This window comes from Macaca thibetana, chromosome 17 (genome assembly GCF_024542745.1).
Source record: "Macaca thibetana thibetana isolate TM-01 chromosome 17, ASM2454274v1, whole genome shotgun sequence".
NCBI classification, from domain to species: domain Eukaryota; kingdom Metazoa; phylum Chordata; class Mammalia; order Primates; family Cercopithecidae; genus Macaca; species Macaca thibetana.
This window is the reverse complement of record NC_065594.1, coordinates 87,845,400-87,861,486: the sequence shown is the minus strand read 5'-3', so window position 1 is coordinate 87,861,486 and position 16,087 is coordinate 87,845,400. Positions and strand designations below refer to the sequence as shown.

The following is a 16,087-nucleotide window of genomic DNA, read 5'->3' as shown; positions in this document are numbered from 1 at the left end:
GGAGCCCCCGCGACGGTGGCCGGGACGGAAAAGATACCTCGGCGGCGTGGGCCCGGCTCCCTGTTCCACGACCTGGGGATCTTGGCCTTCAACCCTCCTCCGAGCACCAGGAGTCCCTCCAGTTACGTACCCCAGGCCTCCGCGGTGAAGAGGTGCCTGACCCGATGAGCTCGGGAGTCCACCATCGCTCTGCAAACCGTAGGTTTGCGGAGGAATTTGTTCTGCCTAATAGGGTTGTTAAGGGTGTCGCAATGAGGTCCAGGATTTAAAGCGCTTCTGTTTTTCTCCTTTTACCCCTACCAGAGTGGAGACTGTCAAGGGCGAATGCAGGTTTTGTGAGGCCTGAAACTTGTGCCGTTTGGAGAGCCCTTTTAAAGAAAAATAATGTAAAATTATCTTATTTTTGCAAATTTTACTGAGGTACACGACCATGGGAACACCTCGTTAGGGCCCCTCTCAAGGCCTTGGAAGTGTTCACCACAAAAATGGGCCCTTGAAACTTCGGCTTCATTAGCTTCACTGTCAACCCCCCTGTGCACTGAAGTGTACACACTTGTTTGTTTACAGATGTGTGCCTCCCCCTCCCTTGGGCTTTCCTTATTCTGTGTCCCCTATTTTGTATATACAGAGGATATTTCATAAATTTGTGGGTTTCTTTTTTTTTCCCCCTTTTGAGACGGAGCCTCGCTCTTGTCGCCCAGGCTGGAGTGCAATGGTGTGATCTCGACTCACGGCAACCTCCGCCTCCCAGGTTCAAGCGATTCTCTGGCCTCAGCCCCTCAAGTAGCTGGGATTACAGGAGCCCGCCACCACGCCCGGCTAATTTTTGTTTTTGTTTTGTTATTGTTGTTTTGAGACGGAGTTTCGCTCTTGTTGCCCAGGCTGGAGTGCAATGGCAAGATCTCGGCTCACCGCAACCTCCGCCTCCCGAGTTCAAGCGATTCTCCTGCCTCAGCCTCTGAGTAGCTGAGATGATAGGCACGTGCACCACGCCTGGCTAATTTTGTATTTTTCTTTAGTAGAGACGGGGGTTCACCATGTTGGCCAGGCTGATCTGGAACTCCCGACCTCAGGTGATCCGCCCACCTCGGCCTCCCAAAGTGCTGGGATTACAGGCGTGAGCCACCGCGCCCGGCCTAATATTGTGTTTTTAGTAGAGACGGGGGTTCACCATGTTGGCCAGGCTAGTGTCGAACTCCTGACCTCAAGTGATCCGCTCACCTCAGCCTCTTAAAGTGCTGGGATTACAGGCATGAGCCACCGACCCGGCCTGTGGTGGTGTTTTGTTGAACATATGTGTCTTGCTACCAGATCGAGAGCTCCAGGTCAAAGCTGGGTTCTTGATTCATAGCTTCCTAATGTCAATTACCGAGTAAGTGCCAAGCACTAAAGTATACCATCTACATAAGTAAATTAATAATCATGGCAACTCTAGAAGATACTTAGTGAAAAAAACCCTTGATTGTCTTTGAACCAAGCAACTAAAATAACATGATAAAATGGAGACTGGGCTTTGAATCAATTTGGAGTTTGCCTCGTTTCATAATTCATGGTTCCTCTCATGTAACTAATACAGAGTCCAGCTTCTGACATTGTAGGAACTCAGTAGAGGTTGAACAAGGTACAGATGTACACGAATAGGTACCCTCTCATAAGATGGGCAAATGGAGGCTCCTCTACCTTAACACCATTCATTTTTCCTCCAAAATAAATTGATAACTAAATTGAAGAGTAGATACTCACAAAACAGTATCATGAGACTTTACAACATCACAGATGAGTTTATATATTCAGGCTACTTAGGTCAATTAGACATACAAAGTAAATAACTGAACCCTAAGTTCTAGCTCCACTACAAACTAGCACTGAATTAAGTATGTCAGTTTTGAAAAACGAGGTTTTTATACATTACACCACCTCTAAGGCACTTAACTGCTCTGATATGTTTTATCAGGGCCCATTGCAGCAAAATTTGTTTCATCGTAAAGCAGTATTTTATGCTAAAATAAAATAGTTCTAAAAGTTGTTCCCACCACTCTTTATGAATAACTTCTCACTTCTCCATGGCAAAAGAGGACGGACCACAGCAAAAATTTGGTGGAAACTAACAGCTCCTGGAACATAAAAACTGGGATTGTTTTTAATCTCTCCACCCTGAATATCTAGCACCATTACTATATAATAATAGGTGCTCAATAAAGGTTTGTAAATAACTTTATTTTTAATCCTTAAACAGATTCTAGAAGAGTCCATAGTTAATTTCTGGTCATGCAACGGTTTAATTCTGTATTGTAAATTATGTATTGTTATGTATTATTGCTCTATTAAGAGAACTCAGACCACAGTAGCAAACATCATGGAAAAAAAAAAAAGCTCTATATAGTTTGCAAAAGCCTATTTTTTAAAAGTTTAAATGAAACAACCGACTCTTTGAGGTGGGATGCCCTGTTCTCTCTTGGGAGCTTTCACAAGCAGCGAAATAGTATAGTTATCACTGTTTTACGTACAGAGAACAAGAATTAGAGGCTATCACTAGCCAGGGCACAAAGTGATCTTAGGTCTCCCTCAAGACAAAATCCACTGGCGTGCGGATCAACTGCTTGCAAAGAGCATCTGCTACTGAGGTCAATAGGAGCCGTGTGTACTCAAGACCCTAACCAGGATGCTCCAGGTCCCGCCTCCCCTGCCCCGTGAGGCTGCCGGCCCTCCCACCTCCCATCGCGAGCCTGGCTGCGCCGGCGTCCTAGAGCCCAGTGACGGCACGGCCTCGGGTCTGCCCTGCGCCTGCGCGGCCAGCAGCTGCCGGAACCGGCATCTTCTGGCGCCAGCTTCCGGCTTAACAGCTGAGGCTCAGGCTTGACGTTAGGTGGGAAGTGTGTGGGGTGGCAGGTGGGGCTTGGGGGGGAGTTGGCATGGGGGTGGGGGGATGAGGTGTGGCAGGTTGGGGGTGTGGAGGGAGTCAAGCGGGGGGTGTGGTCCAGCAGGCGGCGGAAAGGCTGTGGGGCAGCAGACCGGGGGCAAGTCTGTGGGGCGTCAGGTTGGGGTCTGTAGGGTGTCAGGTTGTGGGTCTGTGGTGCGTCAGGCGGGAGATCTGTGGGGCGGCAGGTGGGGGGTGTTCGGGGCGGGGTTTGGGGTGTGTGTGGCGGCAGGAGGAGGGGGAGGTCTGTGGGGAGTCAGGCAGGGGGTCTGTGGGGCGTCAGTTTGTGGTCTGTGGCGCGTCACGCGGGGGTTGTGTGGGGTGGCAGGTGTGGGGTGTGTGGGGAGTCAGGTGGGGTGTATAGGGCGTCAGGTTGGGGGTCTGGGGGATCAGGTGGGGGGTGTCAGGCGGGGCTTCTGGGGGGCGTCAGGCGGGGGTTGTGTGGGTAGTCAAGTGAAGGGGATGTGGGGCGTCAGATTGGGGGTCAGGTGGGGGGTGTCTGGGACGTCAGGCGGGGTGTCTGGCGGTCGTCAGGCAGGAGGTCTAGGGGCTTGAGGCGGGGGTCGGTCTATGGAGCGGCAAGCAGGGCGTTTGTGCAGCGGCAGGTGATGGGGGTTGCCAAGTTCACGGCGCTATAGACTGCTCCGCATTAGAAGCCTGGCCTCTTGATGCTGTGCTCTTATCTAGACCCAAGCCCCAGGTCGTGGGACGATTTCTCCCATTTTTGACTCCCTGAAACTGTGTTGCCTGCTTTACCTGCTTACATGCTGATGCTTTCTCATGGCAATCCCGCAGGAAACCATCAAGATCTCATTTTACAGCTGGGATTCCCTGGTTCACAGAGGTAACGGAGCTTGCCGGAGACCAGGTATTCACTGGGAATCCATTGAAGTGTTGGGGGAGAGTAGAGGAAACTGGCAGAGGAATGATGTAGATTCCCTCGGGATTTTCCATTTTCCGAGGGGGTACAGGGGGCATTGGAGCAGGAGAGACTTTAGGCTTGGAGGGAATTACTTTATTTCTCTTCTTACACTTGGTTTTTCTTTAACTTTTGGGATCCCAGAGCCCTTCTAGCCTCTTTGTCCGCTCATTTCTTTCTGCTGAGATTATCCCAAATTGTCACTAAGTGCTGTGGAAGATAGACAACTGTAAACCCTTTGTTTCCTAGGGAAACACAGCTTGTCAAGGGTTGCGTGAAGGATACTTCAGTTGTATTAGTCACTTTCTCCTTTTTTTCCTCTGCCTTTTTTAAGTGCAATAACATAGCACTTAATCACCTTCCATAGTCTCTTACTTCTGAGTAAAACCTGCCGGTTTGTTTTCATGTGTCACTTCAGGACAATGTAGTCAGCAACTGAATGAATGATGAATCATTATTGTGTACTAATTGCTTGCATTCATTCTCCTAAAAGCTTTGCTTATTGTTAAAGAGTGAAGCTTCTTCCCACCTTTTTATCTCCTTACTATTTTACAATATTTATATTTTAAATGTTGCTTGGATCAGCAAGCATTATAGTATTAAAATTATCAAGACTTACTACTTTTTAAAGCACATTTTGTAGGTTATCTGATTGTATCTTCATTCTAATTTCTACATAGTTTTTAACCCCATTTTATACTTTAGGAAACAGAAGCTTAGAGAAATTAAGTAATTGCCCAGTATCACACAGCTGTTAAATGTTACTATCCACATTTGAACTCAGATTTATTAGAGTCCAAAACCTGAGCCCTAACCAGGAACCTCCTCATTTGTCTTATTGCAAATGGAATGAATCAGCTAAAATCCTCAGAATCCAAAAAATAAAATTAGCATGTAAAAATGAATGCAAGGCCTAATCTTTGACTGTGTATGCCATTGTAATGAGCAAAAATACTTATGCTAGTTTATAGCATTTTTGGAATCCTTGTTATCTGTGTAGCCATTTTAGGATACATGTGTATCCACACCATTACCTACATTTTGTCATTATAAAGTAATTTAAGTCCTTGCCTGGGATTTGTTGAGCGAAACTTCAACTTTGAGACCATATAGAATCTATAGATATATCTGTAGAAACTAAATACCAATATTTGAACATTAAAGAAATATTAACCTACTTCATTTTACATAGTTTATAAAGAAATTGTAGATCTAGCATTGTGTACCATGATGTACTCCCTTGAGGGAGCATATTTTGAGAGACAGGGCAGTGAACATACATAACCAGGTGTTACAGTCAGTTATGCAAACCAGATTCAGAGAGAGGAAACAACAGTATATTCAAAGATAAAAGTTTCAGAAAAGTGGTCTCTCACAGGTTTATCCCTTGATCTAACCCACTCAGTAGAAGTTGGGTTTCTTTTGTCAGAAATTAGACTGAGAAGTGCAGCTTTTTTCTCTATAGGCCACCAAATGGCTGTTGTGAACCATTGCCAGGGCAGTCAGAGGTACTGAATATTTTTAACCAAACTGAATCTCACCCACTGTGCATCTGCGTGTGTGTGTGAGTGTGTGGTATGTAACCAGACCATAGCTTTCCTAGTGTGCTTATCCAGGAGTCAACTCTAGGTGTTCAGTAATTCATTCAGCAAACCTCCTACATGTCTGCCACTAGTAGCACAAATTACAGCACAATTTCCAGCCTCTAGAGACTGACAGTATAGTAAATGTAGTATTGTAATTAGCCATTTGATTTATTTTACTGGATACTAGATAATGTAGCCTTGTGCATGTGTGTGTGGCTTATTTGTTTGCTGTGATGGAGAATTGGAAGATGGGGAGTCACATGTTCTCTGCGCTGTAATAGATCTCCCCACTCCCAGTAAAACTCTGACTCCACTGCCTGAGATACATGGTGTGCCAGGAGGTGTCTGAAACCACAGGATAAAACATAGTTTCTATTTATGGAGCATACATTTTACTTGAAATCTTTTTTTGGAAAAGTTATTTTAACATTACATAGTTTAAACCATATTAAAATTAATATATTTATCTTCCAGTAGAACTTGTATGAATATTTAAAACTAAAGAAATTTACACTTGTGAAATTTTAGGAAATATTCTTGCCCTAGTTCAGCAAGGTGCCCATTATTTCTTCTCCGACTTTAGCAGACACTTTAGGGAAAAGCTCTCCCCTCAGGACATTTTACGTTTGTTTTATTTTGTTAAAGCACTTGAGCACTTGGCATTTTATTATACTCAGTTTCCATTGCACTCCCTCCAACCTTTTTTTTCTTTCTTTTTTTTTTTTTTTTTTTTTACAGAATATATGTTCTTTTAAAAAAGAAACATGCGGTATTTTCCCCTGGCACGGTGTACGTAGCACATCTCACATGTAGTCATTAAATACTTAGGGAATAACTGGCCTGGAAATATGAAAAAAATAAGCATACTAATAAATTTATACTTATAAGACAGTAAGTAACTATGGTAAAATAGATAAAGTGAGGATTTTGTGGGTAGGGCATTTTGAGTTGGGATTGAATGCTGGTGTGATTTGGCATAGCTAGCAGTGAAGAAGTGAAAGGAAACATAGACATAGGCTTTGCTTGGCTGGAAGAAGAGGGTACCTGTGTTTCCCTTTGTTTTGTTTTTTGGTCAAGGGCCCTGCCTATGATTAGGATTTCTAGGAAGTCAAATTTCAATTCAGCAAACGAGTGATTTGTTATAAACATCTGTTTGAAGAAGTTCATTTCTGGTGCCATGTGGTAGTCTGACAGGTAAAGAAGAGAAATACGTGAGGGGCCTTCCCTCAGAAGCTCAGAAGTGAAGTGAATTAAGCCTGATGAGGTTTTTTGTCACCATTATTAGCAATATTTGTTTGTATTATGTGCTAAATAATTAATATATAGAATAATTGGAATTTAAGGAGAAAATTGAAGTGATTTCTGTATTATAAATACAGGAAATAGCTATACAGCTGATGATACTTTTCATAGTAATTTCAAATTAGGGTTGAAACAAAATAGTTGTTATTAAATGTAGAGGTTGAAAAGATACATCATTTAGAGCATTGATCTATTTAGCAAACAATAAACATTTATTGTGATCTCGGTGATCATTGTAAGGTCTTTACATTAAATATTTAGTTGAATCTTATCTTTTACTTAAAGTTATTCTCTTTTTGCTTTACTAGTTAAACGAGAAGATTCATCACCGCTTTGATGGCTGCCTCACCAACTTCACAAACTGTTGCATCTCACGTTCCTTTTGCAGATTTGTGTTCAACTTTAGAACGAATACAGAAAAGTAGAGGACGTGCAGAAAAAATCAGACACTTCAGGGAATTTTTAGATTCTTGGAGAAAATTTCATGATGCTCTTCATAAGAACCAAAAAGATGTCACAGACTCTTTTTATCCAGCAATGAGACTAATTCTTCCTCAGCTAGAAAGAGAGAGAATGGCCTATGGAATTAAAGAAACTATGCTTGCTAAGCTTTATATTGAGTTGCTTAATTTACCTAGAGATGGAAAAGATGCCCTCAAACTTTTAAACTACAGAACACCCACTGGAACTCATGGAGATGCTGGAGACTTTGCATTGATTGCATATTTTGTGTTGAAGCCAAGATGTTTACAGAAAGGAAGTTTAACTATACAGCAAGTAAACGACCTTTTAGACTCAGTTGCCAGCAATAATTCTGCTAAAAGAAAAGACCTGATAAAAAAGAGCCTACTTCAACTTATAACTCAGAGTTCAGCACTTGAGCAAAAGTGGCTTATACGGATGATCATAAAGGATTTAAAGCTTGGTGTTAGTCAGCAAAGCTATCTTTTCTGTTTTTCATAATGATGCTGTTGAGTTGCATAATGTCACTACAGATCTGGAAAAAGTCTGTAGGCAACTGCATGATCCTTCTGTAGGACTCAGTGATATTTCTATCACTTTATTTTCTGCCTTTAAACCAATGCTAGCTGCTATTGCAGATATTGAGCACATTGAGAAGGATATGAAACATCAGAGTTTCTACATAGAAACCAAGCTAGATGGTGAACGTATGCAAATGCACAAAGATGGAGATGTATATAAATACTTCTCCCGAAATGGATATAACTATACTGATCAGTTTGGTGCTTCTCCTACTGAAGGTTCTCTTACCCCATTCATTCATAATGCATTCAAAACAGATATACAAATCTGTATTCTTGATGGTGAGATGATGGCCTATAATCCTAATACACAAACTTTCATGCAAAAGGGAATTAAGTTTGATATTAAAAGAATGGTAGAAGATTCTGATCTGCAAACTTGTTATTGTGTTTTTGATGTATTGATGGTTAATAATAAAAAACTAGGGCATGAGACTCTGAGAAAGAGGTATGAAATTCTTAGTAGTATTTTTACACCAATTCCAGGTAGAATAGAAATAGTGCAGAAAACACAAGCTCATACTAAGAATGAAGTAATTGATGCACTGAATGAAGCAATAGATAAAAGAGAAGAGGGAATCATGATAAAACAACCTCTATCCATCTATAAGCCAGACAAAAGAGGTGAAGGGTGGTTAAAAATTAAACCAGAGTATGTCACTGGACTAATGGATGAATTGGACATTTTAATTGTTGGAGGATATTGGGGTAAAGGATCACGGGGTGGAATGATGTCTCATTTTTTGTGTGCAGTAGCAGAGAAGCCCCCTCCTGGTGAGAAGCCATCTGTGTTTCATACTCTCTCTCGTGTTGGCTCTGGCTGCACCATGAAAGAACTGTATGATCTGGGTTTGAAATTGGCCAAGTATTGGAAGCCTTTTCATAAAAAAGCTCCACCAAGTAGCATTTTATGTGGAACAGAGAAGCCAGAAGTGTACATTGAACCTTGTAATTCTGTCATTGTTCAGATTAAGGCAGCAGAGATCGTACCCAGTGATATGTATAAAACTGGCTGCACCTTGCGTTTTCCACGAATTGAGAAGATAAGAGAAGACAAAGAGTGGCATGAGTGCATGACCCTGGACGACCTAGAACAACTTAGGGGGAAAGCATCTGGTAAGCTCGCATCTAAACACCTTTATGTAGGTGGTGATGATGGACCACAAGAAAAAAAGCGAAAAGCTGCTCCAAAGATGAAGAAAGTTATTGGAATTATTGAGCACTTAAAAGCACCTAACCTTACTAACGTTAACAAAATTTCTAATATATTTGAAGATGTGGAGTTTTGTGTTATGAGTGGAACAGATAGCCAGCCAAAGCCTGACCTGGAGAACAGAATTGCAGAACTTGGTGGTTATATAGTGCAAAATCCAGGCCCAGACACATACTGTGTAATTGCAGGGTCTAAGAACATCAGAGTGAAAAACATAATTTTGTCAAATAAACATGATGTTGTCAAGCCTGCATGGCTTTTAGAATGTTTTAAGACCAAAAGCTTTGTGCCATGGCAGCCTCGCTTTATGATTCATATGTGCCCATCAACCAAAGAACATTTTGCCCGTGAATATGATTGCTATGGTGATAGTTATTTCGTTGATACAGACTTGAACCAACTGAAGGAAGTATTCTCAGGAATTAAAAATTATTACGAGCAGACTTCTGAAGAAATGGCTTCTTTGATTGCTGATTTAGAATATCGATATTCCTGGGATTGCTCTCCTCTCAGTATGTTTCGACGCCTCACCGTTTATTTGGACTTGTATGTTGTTATTAATGACCTGAGTACCAAAACTGAGGGGACAAGGTTAGCTATTAAAGCCTTGGAGCTTCGGTTTCATGGAGCAAAGGTAGTTTCTTGTTTAGCTGAGGGAGTATCTCATGTAATCATTGGGGAAGATCATAGTCGTGTTGCAGATTTTAAAGCTTTTAGAAGAACTTTTAAGAGAAAGTTTAAAATCCTAAAAGAAAGTTGGGTAACTGATTCAATAGATAGGTGTGAATTACAAGAAGAAAACCAGTATTTGATTTAAAGCTAGGTTTCCTAGTGAGGAAAGCCTCTGATCTGGCAGACTCATTGCAGAAGGTGGTAATGATAAAATACTAAACTACATTGCATTTTTGTATCTTAAAAATCTATGCCTAAAAAGTATCATTAGATATAGGAAAACAATAATTTTAACTTTTAAGATTGAAAAGCCCAAAGCCAAGAAAGAAAAATTATCTTAAGAGTGTAGTAGTTGATCATTTTTTATGATTAAGGTGAAATAAACAGTCTAAAGAAGAGGTGTTTTATAATATCCATATAGAAATAAGAATTTTTACTTCAAGATACTAATAAGATACATTTAGAAACTTTTAAAGTCATGAAAAGCATTAACCTTCTAAACAGTATTTTCTAAAAAGTCAAAACTTTAATAATAGTTTTTATCTAATAAAAGCATTGCAAGAAAATAGGGTAGAATTGTTATAATTGGACTTGTAAAAATATGTCTTTTTAGGGTTTAAAATGTCCCTTTTAAATGTGAAATGTAAACAAAATTGTTTTTTAAGGTTAAGGCCAAGTGTAATAATAAAACCCTGTGAATGATGGTTTTAGGTAAATTAGAGGAAGTTGTATGAGACTTAATGATCTAAAAACTTAAAATTGAATTGGTTTGATTAAAAATAAAGCTTGCAATTTTAAAAGTAGCTTACATTTAATTTCTTGAGTTAAAAAGAACATGCTTTAAAGGAAGTATTTTTATGTGAATTTGCATTCCAGTATAAATAGTATTCACAAAAAATAGATTTTTGTAGATTTTATCTATTGAATAGGTGTCAATATGGTATGCACATTGTAACTTTCATTAGAAATAAATTGCTTTGACTTTTAAAAATGACTTTTATAGTTAGATTATTTAAAGTCAATATATATAGTATAATGTATGGATTTATATACTGAATTTTAGAATACAATCTATCTCATGACCATATTGAAATGTATGAAATTTGATCGTGAGATACTATGTGTGCATTATTTGAAAGTAATTGGAAATTTTATCCAAACCGTGGAACAAATGTGTGTGATTTTGTTATACTTCTTAATTTAAATAAAATGTTCAATGTACTATTAAAATAATTTCTTATGTTCTATTCTTTTTAAAACAATTCATAATAGTTGTATCACACAGAGTTTCTGGTGTCAGGAAAATTTTTTTTTTTTTTTTTTTTTGAGGCAGAGTCTTGCTCTGTTGCCCAGGCTGGAGTGCAGTGGTCCAATCCCGGCTCACTGCAACTTCCACCTCCCAGGTTCACACCATTCTCCTGCCTCAGCCTCCCAAGTAGCTGGGACTACAGGCGCCTGCCACCATGCCCGGCTAATTTTTTGTATTTAGTAGAGACGGGATTTCACTCTATTAGCCAGGATGGTCTCGATCTCCAGACCTCGTGATCCGCCCGCCTCAGCCTCCCAAGGTGCTGGGATTACAGTTGTGAGCCACCGCGCCTGACCCGGTGTCAGTAAAATTTTTGACTGGTGCCAATCTATTTCCTCTTTAAAAGCCTTTGTATTTCACATTACCAATGAGCTGTATTAAAAATTTTAAACAACGTACAAAATAAATATTTAGTGTAACACATGTATAAAGCAAAGTGTATGCTTCATTTAATCAGCTTTCCTCAATGAATTTTGAAAATATTTACAATTCACTAAAATATAGCTCCATCATTTTAAATTGTTGTGCAATAGTTCATTGCCCTGTAATGTAGCCCATTATTGTTCAAATTTTACACTTTTTCACCGTGCCACCCACACCTTTTTTTTCCTTTACTTTTTTTTTTTTTTTCCCGACAGTCTCACTCTGTTGCCCAGGCTGGAGTGCAGTGGTGTGATCTTGGCTCACTGCAGCCTCCACCTCCTAAGTTCAAGCTATTCTCCCACCTCAGCCTCCCAAATAGCTGGGATTACAGGCGCCACTAGAATAAAGTACATGAATAAAGGCACTAGGTCAACTATTTGCAGGATAAATATTCTGAAGCCAACTGAAAAACACACTTGGCTCTTAATTCTCCAAGGCTATGGTTTCTTGCCAGAAAACAAGACAGCAGATTTACCAAGAACTCCACCCTATTCTATATCTGTGATGACTTAGAAGTAACCTCAAGGAGTTCATTTCAGGCTGATGGCAACTTCTTTGAAAGTCAGCCTTATACTCATGTGTTTGATCTGGGATCTACGTGAACAGGGTGGCTTTGGCCCCTTGGAATTCCCACTTTTGGGAAAATATGTTGTGTTTAAAATGTTTAGCATGGAATTCTTTGAGCCCTAGAATCTATCCTATAAACAACACTACAATTCACTTTAATTCAATAAAATAAGTTCTTACTCTCATTAGTAGCCCTTTGGGTAAAAAGAGGCATAAAGTAATCCCTGCCCTCAAAGAATTCACAGTGTATTGACAGATAAAGATAATTTGAATACAAAAGGTAAGTGTATTCCTAGTTAAAGGAATGATGGATTGTCCTGGAAAGTCATATGGTGTAGGGGAAAGAGCACAAGCTTTAGAATCAAGTCATTCGGGGCTCAATTACAGTTCAGCCACCAATTATCTGTTATTTTGAGCAATCACAACTTCTTTGAAACTTAGTTTCTCAAGTTTCAAATGCAAATGACACCTGTCTTACCAGAATGTTTGAGGACAGAAACATAGCTCCCAGCACATACTAAGGACTCTAGATTTTACCTGCTATTCTTACCCACACCCAGGTTAGTAAGTGAGTAACTGGGGGAAAATGAGTTTTCATCGGGCATAGTGGTATGGAAGGTTTTTCCTGGCGGAAGAGAGATTATAAATAGAGCCATAGGGGATACAAAAGTGTGTGGAGATATTTGTAAAGCATTGAGATTTCGGGGTGAGGGAGAGAGACAGGTTAAAGTAGGCTAGGGTAGATTTTGAAAGGTCTGAAATGCCACACTACAGAATATGGACTGTATCCTGTGCTCAAGATAAATGCATAAAGAATTGTAAGCAAGATATTTTAGCCTCTCGTGTAGGGCTTTTTTTTTTTTTAATTTCATTTTTTTTTTTGTTTATTAGACCATTTTCTTAAAGTATGATAAACATACAAGAGGCAGTACATATTTGAAGTATACAACTGGATGAGTTTGGAGTTAAGTATACACCTTGTGAGACCACCGCATTCAGGCCATAAAGTTATCCGTTAGCTTCAAAAGTTATCTTCTTCCCCAGTATTTATTGACCGAGTCCCCACCGTGCCTTCTGTTACTTAATGATACACAAATATGAGTGCCTCTTGAATTCTAGGCTTTGTCCTAGTCCCGGACAAACAACAGTAATCAAAGTGGGCAGAAATTCCTGCCTTCGTTGAGTTTACATTTTAGTGGAAAAGAGAGGAAAGAGAAAAATTCATGTTTCCTTCTCTCTCTGACTCTCCCTCTTTGGAGGCTATTGCCCTCAGCATTTCAAAACCACGTATTTTTTGGCTGATGCTTCTTTTCACACATGAGCATTTCTAAGAATTGTCTAAACTTCTAGTTTCACTTTCTGGCTTTTCACTCTTAAAATTACATATATAATGTTCTAACAAAGTCTTTGACCTCTTCACTGATACACCCCATAAATGTTAAGAGCTTGTTGGGTGTTCCATTAAAGGAACACAGGCACTTACATAGCGTTCACCAGGAAGAAACGATAATCATGTTCTGAAGTTATGTATTTGGAGTGAACATTGAAGGAAGAAGATAATCCACCCAACTAGTCAGCTAGATGAACCAAATAAGCATTAGTGATTCTGACTGATAGACATCATGGAGAGGTTGTCTTAGATGGAACACATGCTTCCTTTGATATTTGAAAAATTTTGGAGCATAGAAAAAACATGGAAGCCTTCCAAAATCATTTATTAGGGCTTAGTAATCTTTATATCTCCCTCTATCAAAAATAGCATAGAATGTGGAGCGACCAGAACTTTCATATGTTGCTAGTGGGAACATGCAATGGTGCCACTTTGGAAAACTGGCAATTTTTAAAGTGATATACCTACTCTGAGACTCTTAAACATGTGATTTGCTCATCTTACTCTGAGTAAATTGTACTTCAAAAAATTATTTAAATATTTGAAACAACTATTGATTGTATAGTTACATATATAAAACATCCCAATAATGCATTTTTAATTAATATTGCAGTTAGAAGAACAAGAAAATATTTCCAGTATTTTAAGAAATGTGAGGATAATACAATATTAAATATATATTATGGCATGTGGCTGTATTAATAGATTAAATGCGGCAATAAAAAATTGGTATATGAAATTCAAAAGCTTTTAAGCAATAAAAACAAAAATAATTTAAATAAAAAAGGGAGTATTTAAGGACAAAAATATCATTCAGCACTATGAATTCCTGAAATTCATACTCTATATAATTTAAGGGAGTAAGGTACATTCTTTTCTTTATGACTCTAACAGGGGTTTCTACAATTATTGGAGCAAGACTTTTGGGGTTTCTGAAACTAAATTACCAAAAGAAGTGTACTGATTTTTTTTCCATTTCATTCTGTTAATTATTTCCTTTCTGCTGGAAAGTTGGCATTGTTAATAGCTGTAGAGGATGCTGGGAGTTATGTAATTTAGTCGTAAGTAACAACAAGCTATTTATAGTGTGTCTGGCTTTGGGGTAGAGCATCATTTTTCAACAGATAGTTTGGGAATCTCAAGGTGTACAAAGATGTTTCCATATAAAGTTAGTAATGATTTTAATATATTTGGCTTTTTATATAAATTGATAAATAACTAAAGTTTCCTTTAAAATTGAGTAAGTTGAAAGCCTCTGAGTAGGAATTCAGTAAGCACTTGTAATAGTTGAGGATGACAAGTGGCGAATGACTCATTTACTGAATCATTTCATCATTCAGCAGAACATCCCATGCTGACAAAGAGGTTATGGCCATTATTCAGTTTTGAATTGTTTTTATTCCTAATCATATACAACTTAATTTGTCTCATAATGTATCTTTAATAAAAGAAGGAAAAATAAGGTACATTAAGATAACACAAGTTAATGAAGAGCAGGAACATAAGAATATTACAAAAACATATCGAGATAATTGTAACCAGATTAATAAATTTTATTCACCTGATCAAAATTCCTATATATCATATCAAATTTTTCCTAGCAGTTCCAAAAGCAATGTTACACAAAGGAGAAACTACGTTGGTAATCATATCCAGTTTACCTTTTACTTGTTAATAATAGAACACTATTCATAACCTCAATGTATTTATTTGTACAGTTGTGTTTGCAAAGAACTCCAAACATTCTCTTTTTCTAGCCACTTAGAGAAAATCCATGACCATTTTCAAAAATCTAATCCACTTGACTTTTTGGAAGTCCAATTTGCAAAAATTAAAAATCAGAAAATTAAAGTATTTTAATATATTCTTGGCGCTGAAACATATAGTTAATTTTTAGCATATATTTAAATATGCAAGGGGATATAGTATGCTATTTTATAATTTTTCCAACAAATCATGGCTACTTTAATAATTTATTTAAAGAGAATTCAACTGAATTTACTTATTAAAGAAACAAAAATTGGACTTACGAATATTGTTCCAGTTACTATTATTACACAGCAAGTGGATTGAAAATTTAGTGGTATAAAAAGACATTTTAATTATGGTCAGGTATTAAGTGTGTTCACAGTAGGTATGTCTTACATGGTTCTATTATGTCTGGGGACTTAGCTGGGTGTAACTTTCTTCTCATCACTTGCTGGCTTTGAAGACGTGACAGAACATGGATCTCACGGCCTCTAAGAATTGTTCAAGCAACAGTCATGAGAGTAGGGAAGTGATAGTCCCCTAGTTTATCCTTCAGAAGAGAAAGCAACAGTAGAAAACTAATGTAGATTTTTAGTCCAAGAAGTGGGGGTGCTGCTTAACAAATACCTAAAAAGTGACTTGGGAAAAGAGTAAACGGTAGAGTCAGAAGAAAAATTGAGGTGAATAACACAAGAAGTGTAAGTTACTGAGCAGATTGTTATTAGAAGCCTGGATTTCAAGGTCACTGGCAGTAAAGTCTCAAAAGGAAGCAAGGAACATATTATTGGAAAGTGGGGGAAGAGGGATCATTGTTATATAGTGCTAAAATCCTTAGGCAAATTGTCTCCTGTAATTATGTAAAAATCAGAACTTGTAGGTGACAAACTCAGTTATAGAGCCAAAGAGATTTTCAAGCAAGGTGCTGGTTTCTTGTTGCTTATAAAATACGGTAAGATTTAAACAAATCTGTTTTTGTCTTTTAAACAAAAAAGAACTA

The 16,087-nt window shown here is 38.6% G+C and overlaps 1 protein-coding gene across 1 annotated transcript; it reads left to right on the top strand.

The window, feature by feature from the left end:
- The first annotated feature begins 7 nt into the window (after nucleotides 1-7).
- Nucleotides 8-10,882, top strand: LIG4 (DNA ligase 4). The gene is given in 4 exon segments (XM_050767070.1): nucleotides 8-198; nucleotides 3,713-3,785; nucleotides 7,033-7,666; nucleotides 7,668-10,882. Coding segments are annotated over 2 exon segments (2,736 nt in total). The 5' UTR covers nucleotides 8-198; nucleotides 3,713-3,785; nucleotides 7,033-7,060; the 3' UTR covers nucleotides 9,798-10,882.
- The last annotated feature ends 5,205 nt before the right edge of the window (nucleotides 10,883-16,087 follow it).